General features: G+C 43.4%; 1 protein-coding gene across 2 annotated transcripts in view; it reads right to left on the bottom strand.

Annotated features, from left to right (window-relative positions):
- Window positions 1-15495, bottom strand: part of PIP4K2A (phosphatidylinositol-5-phosphate 4-kinase type 2 alpha) — a 128593-nt gene extending 113098 nt beyond the window's left edge. Inside the window, exon 1 of one of the 2 annotated variants that reach the window (XM_075143933.1) lies at window positions 15158-15495. In XM_075143933.1, the coding sequence (XP_075000034.1) occupies window positions 15158-15298 (141 nt within the window). In that variant the 5' untranslated portion in view covers window positions 15299-15495. The remainder of the gene's footprint in view (window positions 1-15157) is intronic. The other variant, XM_075143934.1, reaches the window with a different exon arrangement.
- Between the last annotated feature and the right edge of the window lie 1164 nt (window positions 15496-16659).

Here is a 16659-nt window from a genome sequence, read left to right on the forward strand (position 1 = left end):
ACAGACTTGGACTTGGTGTCAGTGTCTCCCATTGGGACAAACAGAAGCATTTCCAAGATCCCGGAAAGCTACCATGGATATGGACTATCTGTATTCCAAAATGTTTTTCACAAAATCCCATACAGAGACTACACCTTCATTTCCTTTACACTTCAGTTGGCTAGCATTTGCTGCAAAGCAGTCTGAAAAACATTTCCACTAAAAGACTGGTATTTAAACTGGCAATATCAGAGTCGTCAGATTTTATTGCTTCTTTTCATGACATAGAAAGTGCCATATTGATTAAGAGGGGTGAAGCTAATTAGAAGAGACCTGATCAGACAGAATTTGGTGTCTGTTGCTAGAGGACAATAAGCTCAAGAATAAACCAACTTACTAGGATAAGTCTGTTGGTAAAGCCTATACCAGCAGAAACTTTAAGCAGCAGCTGACTTCAAGAGATTTCACTTTTTCTTCTATTGCTCCTCCCCTCAATCATCACCAGAATTAACACTTTCCAAGTTTCAAAGTCACTAGCATCTGTGCAGGGAGAGAAACACCACTACAGCCCAGGATCTGGCTGGCTTAGACCGAGACGTAGCCTTTCCTCTGCAGCAAGGAATCTCACAGCCCAACTCCCAACGTGCCATCTTGCCCACTAACTGCTCCTACCAGTGCTTAAAAAGGCCATGTGGGGAACCAAGTAATTTTGCCCGTTGTTTTAAAAGAAAGCAACTCGCATCCCATCCCTGTCCTTTCTCTGCGCTTCCCTCCAGACAGGATTAGTTTTCGGCAGGACATGCAGCAGACCTGGCTGACCACACTTGCACTGCCGGCAGGGGCTCTCCCGTGCCCGTGGGAAGGCGAGATTTTAGGCAGGACCACTCCTTTGCGCTGCTGTTCCATCACATTTGCTCACCCTGATGACGAAGCCATGCCTTTACTTAACAAATCAGCCAGAAATCAGAGAACCATGGCTCTGTTCCAAAAACCCGTAAACCCCCAAATGAAATTCCCTTCTCTCCTAGGATACACCCTCTTCCCCCTCCAGACGGAGAGAGGGAAGGTGCAATGTCAGCTTTAGATCTCTGGAAATCTTTAGGAGCAAAGTCATTACACTGCAGCTTTACTGGCTTCAGGTTAGTTATTTCGTGCTTACTGACCTTAAGTATCCCTTGGAGGGGGTAAATAGAAAAAAAGAGCTAATAAATAATTGAAATAGTTCATTAGTAAATTACCATGGAAAGTTAACAAGATTAATTAAATGCCTTCAGTTTCATAGTGTTGGAGCTAAGTGACAAGCAAAATGTCACTCATGTAAAAGATGTTTATATTCACACAGGAAATATTTTATATTTCCAGTAAAGGAATGCAACTATTCTGCAGTCATAGCCTGGACAGTTAAAGATGACTAACAATGTAGAGAATTTCCACTGGTTGTTAGCTTAACTCAGCTTTGAAGCAATCTTACACTACTTTTTGTTTCATTCAAATTTTTGGTGGCAATTATCTTTCCAAAACTTTAGACACCCGCATGATAAGCGCCTCTATCTGATCAGTCACCTTGTACAATTTTAAGAGCGGATTTCACAGCCCACAACCTGGGCCAGCATGATTAGCCTAGGAGCAGAGCTCTAGGCTGGATTTGTTTGACTGCATTTCTATCACTGTTTCATTTAACATGCCTTTCCAAGGTAGCTGCAAAGCTGTCTGCTCACAGAGGGAGCTGTGAAACAGGTAGCCAGTGCAACAGCGAATCCTGCCAACTCCACCAGAAGCCCCAGTCAGGTTCTCCAGGGCACTCTCCTCCTTGCATTACTTAGGCAAACATACGTAAATCCACGGGATCTCAAGGCTTTAGAAAACACTTCACAAAGCAATAGGCAGAAAATCAGCTGTTCTGTCCTGGAAAATACAGTAAAATTCAAAAATAGCAATCTTTTGACTAGTCTATTTCTAAAAAGAATATTAAAATATTAAAAAATTGCAAGCTCCCCTCAGTTAGCAGTGGTAGTGCTGTGACTCACTGCACACTGTTTATTTTATGTTCAAGGAGTCTAAAAGCTGAGCATTTTCATTCCTGGTTTGTCAGGCTTGTTGAAAAACTGGCCTCTGAAGCCTCGTTTTGGAAGAGCCATTATGGCAAAATGATCCTAAACAACATCATATGCAGAAAGTGGGACTGGATGCTTTTGTCCACCGTACCTCAAACTCTAAGCCATTAGATATATCTGAAAGCTTGGCTAAAACTAACTGGAAGTTAGTTTTGTCAGACACATGCATGTTTTTCAATGAGCAATCAAGAAGTTTGGCACAAGTTGTAGAGAGATTACTGTATGGCACAACCGCATCAACAACGCTATAACAAGGCTTAGCATTCCTGGACTAAATACATTTCAACAACCAAGAGATGTTTTTCATAAACTAAGTATCCTTTATGGTTACAACCTGCAGAATTACATTTAAAACATTTTGCACATCAAGCACATTATGAGGGGGGAAAACATGACTACCTAGACAGCTACTATTAGCCCATATTTTAATCTGGTATGGAAAAAACGCAGTGCATCAGAGCAAAGCTTCGGACATACTGCATAGTATCTAGAAAGCCGAGTATTTGCATTCCTCAGGGCTGCATGTCAGAGCCCAGCTAAAGTAACATACAAACCCATAGACACAAAGCATTGTCTTGTTCTTCAAACTCTGAAGTTGCTTGCGAATATTGCGATTTTATACTCTTAGTTTACACACTTCTGGCCTGAGAAGGGGTTATGATACTTAAAGTCCTGTTCTCTCCAGAATTTGGGTTTGTTTTTTTTTTTTTTATCATGTGGTAGATCAGCTTCCTGGTTATACCAGTATACGCATACACACTTCCCCAGTGTGCACCGACATGACTTTCATATACAACCCTGACATGCCACAAGAGTGGGTAAAACAACATTGTCCAGAAAAGCATCAGTCCAGATGCAATAGCAGATTTCATTTTGAGGCAAGATTTACTTTTCCGTTCAGTGAGACGGGGTTAGAAAAATGGAAAAAGCTCTCATCAGCATTTCGTAAATATATGAACTAGCAGGAGAAAAATTAGCAGAGATTTGTTTGTCAGAAGACTTCCTTTTTTCTTCCTTTTTTCTTCCTGAACAGGCTACATATATGTCAAGAGTCTATCAGCAAGACACAGATGATCCAGTTTCCTTTCATTTTTGCTTATCAAGAGGCTAATATTAGTCAGAATATGAGTTTCATGGAAGAACAAGCAACACTGAAATATTAGTTATGTGTTTATAGGTGACACAAATCTCCTGGTTGATATCTTCAGTTCAGAAAGAGGTCCCACGGCACCACAAAGAAAAGCAAGGTGTTCCTTCAAGTTAAGGTGTTACTTCCTTCAAGTTAAGGTGTTACTTCAGTTACTTCAAGTTAAGGTGTTACTTCAGACATCGAGTACAAGGATGTCTATGGCCCTTGGCCAACTCAACTACAGAAAGTAACACACTGATTTAAACCATCATATTTTAATTCCACTTTGTAAACAAAGTAACACAGGCTCCCTTAAACATGGAGTTTTAAAAAAAGTAGTTTCAAAATGACTTTTAGCTTTGCTTTTGAGGCAAACATACCCGCATAGCAACAGCTACTTAAGGGACTGAATTACTGTCTGCCAGCTAGCCATATTTCTATACCCCTCAACTCCCTCTGTTCTTAATAACTTTTGTTCAGCATTATGCTGCCACAAGCACATCAGAGGATACTGTATTAACGTCAAACAATAAGAATCTTCTCCTGCCCCTAATAACTCTTAAGACAAGTAGATAAACAAGCATTTTTACACGCCAAGTAACATAAAGATGGCTTAGCCACTTCAGCAGCACAAGGACACCCTCCAAGCTACCAGTCATTACATACTTTCTATTGCAGAATGGTTAGAAACATGGCTTTTCAGGAAAGAAGAGTCTCTGCATTTTAAGGGCATTTATAATGGTGTGGACAAGACCTCAGGCACATCACTCCAGCTTAGTTAGCAAGAACAAACCCATTGTAAAAGAGTCACCACCGTTCACATCCCAATGAACCTTCTTCATCTTTCAAGTAATCAACGCATCACACAGGAGGAACCACTGCTTTCAGGCTCTTCCAGTAAATTCCTAGGTGCTCAGCCTTTAATTGTGAAGGAAGTAATGTTCAACCAGAAAATCTTAGGAAGTCATTCACAGGAAAATGAAAAAGTTGATGACTTAAATATGAAAGCCTGGGAGATTTCCTCAACAAGACAGAAATATTAAAAAACATCTTACCAAATGACACTTTCCAAGGAAAAACTTGCAATATACCTTCTCTGAAAGATTCAGCAAGTACAAAAATAATGTCTGAAGAGTAATTAGCTTGAAAAGTGCACTAAAAACACCACTACCAACCACAGATAGATGCTGTACACGGGGGGGAAAAAACCCCTGACAAGTGGTATTGCGAGATGTGGTGGAAAAGGAAAAAAATCCACCCCACTCCCACCAAGAAAAAGGCACAGAGCACCAACAAGATTGAAGATGCTCAAGATTTCAATACCGTTTTGCTTTGATGTACTGCAACAGAACAAGCTGAAGAGGGACGAGGAGTGCAGGATTCTGTGAGCCCAGAGACATCTGAACCCTATTAACATCCCTGAGCCAACATAGCCCGAAGGGCATTGCTCACTCAAATGAAATAACCAGCTACAACTGCCTGCAGCTGTAGGTAGGAAAGAGAAAGCAGCATTGTTGAATCAGCTGAAGCCTAAAATAACAGCTGGAGAAACTGCTATATCAGGAACTCCCTGCATGCCCATAGAAATGGGCAAGAGGTTCTGAAAACAGTGGCTGCAGTGCTTTTTTGCCTGCAAGCAGGTACATGTGTTTGTTAACAAGCACTAAGATTTTGTTTCTGTAAATCAGTTCTACCACTTGTCTTCTGTGGGCTGGGGGAGTATCCAGGAAGCTTTTCTTGTTTGTTTGGTCTTGTCCACTGTGCAAGCACAGGAGAAGGCTGGTTTACATATCACAGATTGCAAATGAAGCATGAGTCAGGTTGAAAACTCACTAACCTGACAATTCTGCTTAAGACCCAAAAGAATAATTATGAAAAATTCTCTTCAGTCCTCCTCTGCTACCCTTATTATCACCAGAGGGGGAAAAATGTCAAGAGCAGCAGGGAAACCCTAGTTTGCATCAGCCCCAAGCTGCTGCACAAGAGGGTGGTGCGGAGCTGCAGCACCTCGCCGAGCATCTGACACTGCATTTCAGTTTGAGTGAGTCATTTCTGAGTCCTCCAACTGCAAGTTTGTGGTGACTGAGGAGGAGGAGGTTGGGTATGGGCTTTCCAGCGAAGTCAGCTTGTTTGAGACTGCTATCTTTCCCAGAAAGACAACCAGCTCTTTTGAATAGCCAGCTGAGACAGAATGTGTTGATAAGTACTTCCTCTTCAAGAAAATTACTTTTACAGTAAGTCATTTTGAGTATAAGCCTTTAAATATTATCACTACTTGGACCAAGCAGTTTTAGATATGTACTTCATGAATCAAGAACCGATTTGCATATGATCTTTAAAACTGGAGCTGTATATCTTTATACAGGCTGTTTGAGTAAGTCTGAAAGAGATCACATTATTTTTCTTTCAGCATTGGAAAAGGTACAGAAAACCCCTAGAAACAGAATAGCACATAAGTACAAACTCCAGAGAAGAAATCTACCCAAACAGCATCTTAGTGATTGTTTTCATTATTTGCAAAAGAAAAATCATGCAATACTTCATGAAAGAGGAACACTCAATTAAAGAGGCACAAGTTTTAGAACCATTACCCCAAATGCAAGTGTTTGTGCCACTGTTCTCAGAATTTCATAGAAGCCAGAAATAACCTTGTCTACCATTAGGCCTTTATTAAAAAAAGGAAAAAAGCCAAAAGCAGAACTAGGATCATAACTTCAAAATCTAAAATAAAAATAAAAGTAGATATCCCATTCCTCACTCAACTGCTTTCTCAATTTTTGGTATTTTGCAATTTGGTCTCCCAAAACTGGCTCTAGATTCAGATCAAAATACAAAAAGTCAGAAAGACTGAAGCAGGAAGCTCAGAGCTTAGCAACCTTGCTTTTGGTATGTCAATCTTCCGATTGTTGCTCAGCTCCAGGCAACCTAATACATCAGATCTTTACATGCTATATAGGCCCTGACAATTACATACTTCAAGAGTATTTCTCTCTGAGCTCCTCTAGAAAGTCTTCTGTTATAATCACCCAGAACCCAATGCACAACAAGGACCACACCACACCACACCATAACATCAATAAATACTCCCTAACTACAGACAACTTACATGGCTGAAAGAGAAAACAAGTACACTGAACAAACAGAAACACAGCCAGCAACACCACAACCTGCTGTATCAAAAATGGTTTCAGTACCTAAATGATCTATCAAGGGTCTACAAAACACTGGGCAATACAATCAAAGCAGAACTAAACTCTGCAAAACAGCTTTAAGTCTACTTTGCAACAGCACATGCGACAGATCAAGGGCATTATATCAGAACTATTTGTTTAATAACATAATTATTGAGGCTTGACACCACAAGCTAATCAGATATTGTTCAGTTTCAGTTCAGTATTATAAAATTGTTACTAAGCTGCTTTCTTCTGACTGGTCTTAGGTTAACCAAGTTGGGTATTTTCCTCTCTCCCTCCTCCAAAAATGTCAGTGACTGCTACAGCCACAGGCTTGATACCCTACAAGAGAACATTTAAGGTAGGATTCTTAAGAATTACTACTGTTTAGAAGGTCTTCCAAACATTGGCATTTGCTTCTAAAAGCAACTTCAAAAATTTCAGCCCCTAGGAAGCCATTACAACTTTTCTAAAGGCATTTACTCTCTATCTAGATAGGCAAATTATGAGGTTAGATGGTTCAGCATGTTCCAAAGGCCAAGACTGAAGAGATGACCAGAAACCAACAGGTACAATATAGACAGTTCTGTATCTTACAAAATACATGACTATTTTAAAAGTTTAAAATAGCTGAGAGTGCAGAATCCGCAGTGAGAGTTCTCTATTCAAGTTTTGTTTTTTGTTTTTGTTTTGTTTTGTTTTACTATGGGCAACAGTATAACTCCAGGCCACCAAATATGAAATTGAGCCGCAGATAGGAGATCACTGGTCAAAGAGTACACACCAGAGCTATCCAAGTCCCTCCGACTGTCCTAAGCCACTATAAAAACTCACCTTGAAGTACACACACACCAGTCTTCCTTCCCCTCTACCTGTAGTGTGTTTGCAGCTTCTCTTTTAAGATGGGACACACTCATGGATACGGCCTGTTGTATAAAACCCTACCCTATTCACTCCTCTGCATTAGTTTTTCCTTTAGCACATCTCCCCAAATCAACTGACCACAGGATCAGATCAGTGCCAGAAAAACAGCGGAAACAAGCCCAGCAGCCCCAGCTTTAGCTGGCTTCGGTATTCTGGAGGCTGTGGTTTGACTAACCTTATGCTAGCATGAACTGGCACTTCCTTACAGAGAAGTTATTCTGCCCCATCTTTTCTGCTTTTGCACCAACTCCACATTCTTTGTGCTGGCACAGCTGTTTGCATGGCTGGACGATGGACTTCAGTAAATTGTGGTCCATCTAAAGGCTCCTCAAAGTGTATTATTTTTGCTGGATTATTACTTTGGAGCTGGGTAATTACTGATAAGGAAAACAGATATGGCTAAACTTGTTAACCAGGAAGACTGGAATGGCAAAGACTTGATTGATAAAATGCAAACACAGGAATAGCAGTGTTGTGAGAGGTGAGACAGCGTATGACTGAGACACCAAGAGGGAGACTGGGAAAAGTGAAAGATTAAACCAGTTAACTCAGGCAGCTGCAAGGTGGTTCTGCAAGTCTCAGCCTCACCAAGGAGTTCCACAGGCTTTCTAATAATGCCCCATAAGGGAACGTGATTTTTTTCAGTTTTGACTTACAATCTAAAAGGACCATGCATATACTCACAGCTGTGTAAGAATACTAAGGTTGCCTTGGGAACTTACACAAAAGAGCTGGATTAGACTAATTACCTTGCCTCAATACACAAGGTAGTTGTTCACCACGTCTGATGAAAAATAAGTACTCTAAAAGGTGTACGGCCATAAGCATTTCTGCTGCAAACTATTCAACCCCGCTCTTTGAAGATAAAACTAATGTTTTCTTTTCAGTTTGTGACATCCATCACTACAGCATTCAGCTACTTCAAACAATTTTCACAACACCCTTATTAAGCAATCTCTCAACACAAAACTAATTAACTTATTATAGAACAACCCAGGCTCTATCAGAAGATCATAAGACAGATGCTCACATAGCAAACCACATGCAAGAAGTCACCATCTCAACAATTCAAAGCTAACCCATTTCACCACGTACTGGGATGCAGACCATGAAAACTAACAAGTTCGTCATTACTATCCCATAGCTGAGGCAGCAATTTCTTAGACTGCTTCAGCTATTTTGCTAAGTGCAAACATGTGCTTTACCAACAGTGAAAATGAAGAAGAGAAATCGGGACTTTTGTTAGACATCCAAGTAGTAAGCATCAAGTATAAAAAGTGGAAAAACATGGAAATAGGCCTTGGGAGTAAACGTATAATAATGAATTCATACTGGAGTCCATTACCCACAACAGCAGTCATAATCACTTAAAAGTCAGGAGAAAAATGAACGTGTACTTCTTTCAAGCTTTTAAAACCTCATAGTTCAACAACAAAGATGACTAACCTTTCAACAAGTCAAGATACCTGTAAGCCAACATGACTACAACTCTGAGCATTAGCTCTGGCAAGATTATGCTGAAGATCTGTAAATAATACATAGTTTCACCTTACTCAAGTTGTCATGAAGTTGCATAATGTACAGCTAGCCTATGGAACCCTAGGGCACAAGTTGTTTTCAAGGAAGAGCAGAAAAACGGACTGTACAGCAGGAACTGCATAATAGGATGAGTCAGTTATATTAAACAAAGTTTGTCACCCTGAAACTACAGGAGGAAAATAAACATCTATCAGGCTCTGGCCAATGGGCACAATGCAAGTGTCTGCTTTAATGAACAAGGAATTTGAAAATAATCCCCTAGAGACTCTTTCTTAAGGTATCTGGTGCAGGATACTCAAATAAGATGACTAAGTTGAGTCAGCAAAACAAATTTGTGCTGCCTGTTTGCTTCGCTGAACATTGTCCAGCCTTCCCCGCTGTGGTTAATGAAATTCAGTTTCAAAAACCTATAGGCAAAAAAACCCCTAGTCTTTGCAGCACCTTATCTTGTAGGGCAGAAGGAACTACAGAAAATAGCTTTGAAACTGCCCTCAGAGCTCTTTTCATAGCCCTTCCCATCTCATCCCTAATAGAAGCTATTATATGTGTCCCTTTCAATAGTTCAGAGAAAGACATGAAATATCACTCCCATTTGTATTTCATGCAGGAATGTTTACCACCTTTAACCCAACCATAATAAATATTTACAATTTGTATTTTCACTAGTCCATCCACTCAGTTGCAAAAGCAGTATCAAACCAATTTCTGCAGTACGCAGAGCTTGACACCCAAAAGAACCAAGCTTTCAATAACTAGCTCTTCCTGTTCGACTTCCTTCTATATACAAACATCTGGGCTGAGTGCCCAGCTGACTTTATTTTAAAATAGTTTTAATTGCTTTATTATCTGCTTTGCTGTAATCAATGCTTTTTAATACGTTGTTTCTTCCTGCTTCTTAGAAAGAGCCTTCTCCCATGTAGTCTACCACCACCTCCATTAAACAATTAAGGTTTGTTGGTTCTTTCCAAGCTCACCGTTATGCATCTCGAGTTAACTCCAAGATCAGTAACTTTAGTTTTATTTTGTCTCAGTCATTTTGAAAAGCCACTTAGAGCACAATTGCAGTAGTGATGTTCTTCATTAAATACAAATACTGGCAACACAGGTGACAACACAACTGATGAGTAGCCCTCCCTGTCTCAAGACAGTTTTCAACCAACCTGTTGTGCTGACAGCCAATGCTATGAGTCAACATTATAGTTCCATATCCTCAGGGTTTCACTAGTCTCATCATCATTTAAGAGTATATTAACAAAATGGACCCAGAAGTTATCAACTCCCGTAACTTATGAAGATATATTGCTAGTAGTAAGTGCTGTGGGTTTGTTTTTGTGGATTTTTCCCCCCCTCTTCAAAGGAAACTGATCATAAACATAAGTCAGTAGTTTTTATTCCAGAGGGCATAACCTAGCTTTTAATTATTTTAGGCTTCCTCTTTCCAATGATCTACTCAGTAAGCTCTTCTCAGTGTCATGTTCCTAAATGTACAATGTTTCAAGATAGGAAGTTCTTAGGAGAGAGGCTAGGTAAATCAGTATTAAGAAACTTGATTTATGCCACAAACTGAGAGGGTACACATTTACCTAACAAGCTCTCCAGTGCCATGTTAAAACATAAGGACAGGCATGAAGTGAGTTATTTGTGTATTTGCCTGGATAAAAGTGTGTAACAGGAAAGAAAAGTGTGCTAGCTAAGAAAAAAACCCTAACCGAAAACTGACGAGAACACAGACATTTTACAGCTTTCTGTAGAGATACAGCAGCTTTCCTAACGTGATCAAATATATCCTAGTATGTATGAGGGGGAAACGTGCATTTATTTCTCACACTTTTTTTTTCCTCCCCACTTCTAACTGTAACAGTGAACGAATCCAGGAGCTACACTGGCAGATAGAAGAGTCCCACAGCTCTCACTTCTTTTATTATTCCGTCCTGGTGTTGTTCCACTTTTGTTCAAAGATCAAGCCAGATTACAGCCAAGAGTGCGACAGTAGCGTCAGGCTCACAGTGCCTCATGTGAGCAGTTGAAGGAGGTCATGAATTTTATTATATGTTGAATTCTTCACCCACGGAAAGTACGCTCTTTCTGATGAGCTCTGCAATATGCTGGGGGGCGGGGGAAGTCATTTGATCCATGTATTCTTATTGTTCCATTTGCTTATTAGGCAGCAAGTGCCATTGAGAAGTCAGGCGCTGCTAAATTTTTAGATCAGCTTGTAATCATCCTAGAAACAGATGGCAATTACAGATTCCAGGGGCTGGGGAGGGGGTTGTTGGGTTTTAGTTGCATTCTTTTTCAAACGTGTACAGTATGCTCAAGACTTCATTAAGGCACTCACTCTCTTCTCCTAAATATATTTAATTTAATGGTTGACACAGTAGGTGAGGTCTCCAGCAGTCCATTCTCAAAGTTAGTTGAGACTTCAAAATTAGTTACCAAAAAACCCCACTTCTATTAATTTTCTTCCATCTTTGTGGGTGATATGTTTTGAAGGACCTAAGCCTAGTTCCCTACAAATTGCCAGCTTTCCTAACAAGGTTGTAACAGTAGCAGGCAACCAACAGGAGCGACAGCAGACTCACCATCGTTGTGCCTGGGACGATCATCATAAGTTGCAGAAAACTGCCAGAATGCTGGCTTTCATTTTTGGCACAGAAAACAAGGAGGGAAGAATTACTTCCAAAAGCATTAGGCAAAAAGTTACATGCCACCTTCCTTCCCTCTCCTCCTTCCAACAGTTATCAGAAATCCACCAGTAGTGACAATATGGAGGTAAGAATAAGGATGTTATTTACCACATCAGTTGTAAACGAAATATTATTACAGTTATGTTAACTAGCTAAAAATATAGCTTTAAGTCATACTACCCACTGAGTTTAAGTATTTGTTTCAGTAGCACAGCCAGATTATCTTTGACACAGGGAAAAAGACCGAGATAAGATCAACTCTTAATGATGCAGATGCCTGCAAGATCCAAGCACACCGACAATTAGTCTTTGCTGCTACAAGTCATCAGTATTATAATCCCATCTACAAAACGAGACACAGTTGCTTTCCCTTTCACTTAGCAGAAGGTTACATTCAACAGCATATTTCAGCATACCGAGAAATGAATTTACAGCTCTGAATGTGAGCACGTATTTTCTTGCTTCTTAAGCTATTTGGGTAATGTTTACATGTTTTCCCCTCACATGTCCTTCTAAGTTATTACTGAATTTGGCTGTGTTACCAAGCAGGATTTTGCATTAGGTATCTCTCTACTTCTCCCTAAACAACAACTAAGACCACCAAAGCAATTTGCTTACAGTTTCTTGGATGGGGGGGTAATTTATAAGAACCTTGAGTAACAGACACCTCCCTGCAGATTTTCTTCCCCCTTTAAGAATTCACACCTTTGCTGTAAGCCCTCTGCTTTGTGACACCACTGCTCAAGATCTCCCTTTATAGAGTCATGTTTCCTCCTAGGACAGGAGAGTTAAGAGAACAGTTCTTGTAACTTTTTCCTTAGATGGAACTTCTTCACACACTCAATTTAAAATCTGAAAATCCTCCAAAACTCAACTATCATGTACAGCAGTATTTTGGCCCTAAGATCAAAAAGTTAAAAAGCCTGCAGAAAAATCTGCTTTTCCCTTTTTATCTTCACCAAGTGCTTTCTTCCAATATATGCCGCATCCTGTCAGAAACGTGGGAACTGCATCTCAATTTCACCTTTTCAATACATACTTATTCCCCAAGCCAGTTAGTAAGACTCAGAGACTGCTATTGTCTCATTAATTGATATGCACCACACTGGAAGTGGTCTTAAATATGATTTTTCAGCTGACTACTATGTTCTAAGTTTATTTAATTACTATCATAATGAACTATAATATATGTTCATTTCCTAGTCTAACCTCTGCTTATGGATTTGTGTTTATTCTGCTAAGAAACTTAGGGATCCTTAATTCATGTTCTTAATGAATCCACACTAATTTGTATTTCTCCCATGAGAAATTCTTATTTGTGATAACAGAGTCCAACCACACTGAACACTTATTTTCATTTGCTGGACAGTGCCACATCAAGCATTACGAACTGACATGGAGGAGGAGGCTCTAACAGAGGAGCCTGCAGCACGTCAGTGCTGTGTTCTTGCCTAAGAAGAAATGTTTAGATTTGGACACATCAAATAAACTTTTCCCCCACACACACACTCTCTCATTCAGAGGGATTTTGCTTCCACGTGGCCCAAAGCATTATTCATGATTACATCTTGCAGCAGGGTAAAGAAATAGAAGAATATCTGCAGAACACGCAGCAGATACTCGTGCCTACAACCATCATCTTCATATGAAGATGAAGCTGCATTTCTCCGAGCCTGCTATATTGCTGAGCTTGCTCTTTGAGCCCCCCCAATGAAAGGATTTTAGTTTACAATTTTTAGTTTTATGTGCATGAACCAGTACGCTTCTTTATTACATTTCCTAATGGGAACAGCTATGCACGCCACAGTACGTGATCGTAGAAGTCATGTACAGTGTTGTGCTTGTCACAATTTATTTTGTTATTATTTGTACTGGAGAAGTCTTTCCTCTGAAAGTAGTGGTATTTCCAGTATGAACGCATGTAGCAATGAGCTGCTGCAACAGGAAGGTCTCTGTTCTCATCAGAGATCTTCTCGCTCGCTCTCCCCAGGGAGACCGCCGACAGCTAGCACGCTGCCATTCAGTAGAAGTCTCTCACACTGTAATTATCAGCTTGCTTTCTTTCATTAGAGAGGCCTGTTTGGGAATTTTTCTATGAATAATGCTAGCCACTAAAGAATGAGCAAAAGAAACTCATGTATTTAAGCCCAATTCTGGCAAACAGCATACCGTGCACTTCCACAATTAGAGACCTTTTTGCTTTATAGATAAATATCTAGTTTCTTATCAGTTCATGACATAGAATGTCACTGCTTACAGCTGACCCACAGAAAACTTGAAATCCTTTGTCACCATTTCCTACCGGCTCACAGGGCTATCTTAGGCAGGCTATTTAACCTCACTAGAGCTTCTCCTCTGTCATCCATACCATATTGGTATGTACTGTTAAAGCATTTACCCCTAGACCATCAGTTCAGGCACTGTGCTGTTCAACACAGATCTAACAGTGCTTGGCCTTGACGCTCAGCCTCCAGGCTTTGGGCAAAAACTACCAAAAGGTACACATAGGAAAAAACCTCACAGGATTTGGATGTGTAGCAAACAAAAGGAACACCGAGTTAGTACTGCAGACTGCTTTGCCCGTTTCCTGAAGCTGTTACAAAATTTGTAGTCTAATCTCAAATTGCACACTGACAGTTATTCTTACAAGCTCTCACGCAGCAACAAGAAGTAACCCATATAAACCCAACATTTGGACATACAGACTTTGCACCACCAAGAGAAGAGAACAAGTTTTTGGCTTAACTGCCCTGATACCTGATTTTAGGTGATCTTTGGGCTCTACACTTTTAACCTGCCACGATAGCTATTTAAAGAGGTAAAGCTGCGACTTGAGCCTCATAATGCCCAAACCATGTGACATCTTTACCAGGCTCCTAATTTTAACGCTCAGCAGCAGCAGTTCAACGTTACTGCACCCGGTACAGGGGCTCTTTTGAAGACAGAGCAGCCCATCATCCGCAGGGTGATATAGCACTCCGCAAACGTTGCAATTCTGCTGCTTTACCACATCAAAAAGCGGCCCTCCTCCCCTCCCCCAAGCGCACAAAACCGTCAAGAGACACTTGCTTAAGCAAACTGCACGGAAGACGGCAAAAACTTCGCCAGTGAAACGCTCATAACGGGGTATTTTTTTTTTTTTAACCGCAGGACATTTATGCAACGCCCGCTCGCGGGTGGCGGCGGGAGCGGAGCGGCTCGAGCTCCGCTGGCAGCGCCGTCCCCTCACCGGCACCACCCGCGCGCTCTTTAACGGGCGGAACGGCGGGTCGATAGGACACGGGCCATCGCAGGCACCCCGGCACGCCGCGGACGGCGGCAACCCCGCGCCTCCCGGGCAGCCGGCGCACATCGCCCCCGCCCCGGCAGCACACCTCAGCCAGCCCCGGCGCCTCCCGCCCGCACTCACCCCGCTCGGTAAGGCGCTCCCAGCCCCTGGCCGGGGCGGAGGGCGACAACCGGCGGGCGGCTCCCGGCGGCACGTGCCCGCCCCGTCCCGCCTGTGTCCCCCGCAGCCGCCCCGCATCGCCCCCTCCCAGCCCTCCCCGCAGCCCCCGGGGAGCGATGCCCCGGTGTGGCGGCCGGCCGGCGGGCGTCAGTCGCGGCGCTTACCGAGTGGTTGACCCCCCACATGAGGACGCTGAGCAGCGGGTCACTAGCCCGGAACAACTTCACTTTTTGCGCCACGAAGTGCTTTTTCTTGGTCTTGGTTTTACTCGCCATGACGGGCACGATGCTGCTGGGGGCCGCCATGGCGCAGCCGGCGGCGGAGGGGGGGGAAGCGGCGGGAGGGCAGGCAGGAGAGAAAGGAAGGGGCGAGTCAGCGCCCCGGCCCCGCGGACAGGCGAGGGGGCAGGCGGCCGGCGGCGGGCTGGCAGCCGCGGGATGCCGCGCGCATCCCGGCCTGGCCGCCGGTGCCGCGCGCTGAAATGGCCCCGCTCGCGCGCCGCGGCCCCGCCCCCCCCCCCTCCCGCGGGGGAGCCACCGCCCGCCACGCACCGCGCCGCCGCGCCCCGCCCCCGCAGCCGGCGCGGGAACGCCGGCGGAGTTTCGGTTCCTGCCGCCCCACTGCGCATGCGCCCTCCCGCCTCGCGCTTGCGCGGCCGCTGTGGGGAGGCCGGCGCCCTCACGGCGGCCTCTGACGGCCCTGGAGCGGGGCGAGCGGCGCGGAAGGGAGAAAGGGGACTAAGGGGGCGGGCGGGAGGCAGGACGCGGGATGAGGCAGGAGGGAGGGTGCGAGGGACGGCTGGGAAGAGCGGGGTCGTCCTCGCTGCCCTGACTGAGGGGAGAGGGGCCTTTGGAGACGAACCCCAGCCGAGCGACTGCCCGGGCAATAAGGTGGTTCTCGTCCCCTGCCCAGTGCCCCGCTTCCCAGCCTCACGCTTATCTCCAAGTCCTCTGGGAAACAAAACCTACCATCCTAATCTACTTTGTGCGGTTTTTGTGATATTTACTCAAATTTTCACTTCCCCTCCCCGTAAAGAGACCTCTAGGAGTGAGGACACTGAGGTAGGACTTCGCCAACTGCTCCTGACTTAGCCCCGATCTGTGAGCAGAGTGACTCGTTTCAGCCAGCTTACAGCAAATACTGAAAACTCAGTCTTCCACAGAAGTGTTGCACCCCTACAAACTACACTCCTTTATTCATACCTACAGCAAAAAAATTTAAAATGTTTCTTAACTGCCTCTGTGGCCACAGAGGATGTGGTCAGTGATAGACAACACGCTGCAAAGGCACCTCTGCCCAAGTCAGAAACATTGTACACAGCATACGCTCTCCTCCGCTGAATAACGAGGAACCTTAATGACAACTGCAGTCACCGTTCAGGGTCAATACACACAGATAACGCAGAGCATACACCTTCTGTGCATTTACAATAAGTCATTCATGAACTTCTGAATCATACAAACTGACCTGCCTGCTGTAGATCTTGCTTTGTTCATCAGCTGATCTTTCAGCAAGGTGAACAGATCCTTAGGGAAAAGCAAGAGGGTGAGGGTGGGCAAACCAGCAGCCGAGGGTCATCCCAGTCCCAGCAGTGCCCTCAGCAACAGGGCCCAGTCCCACAGGGTCCACGCACAGTGGGCAGAGCCAGGTGCTGGCAACAGCATGC

Source organism: Calonectris borealis, chromosome 2, assembly GCF_964195595.1.
Source record: "Calonectris borealis chromosome 2, bCalBor7.hap1.2, whole genome shotgun sequence".
Lineage (NCBI taxonomy): Eukaryota > Metazoa > Chordata > Aves > Procellariiformes > Procellariidae > Calonectris > Calonectris borealis.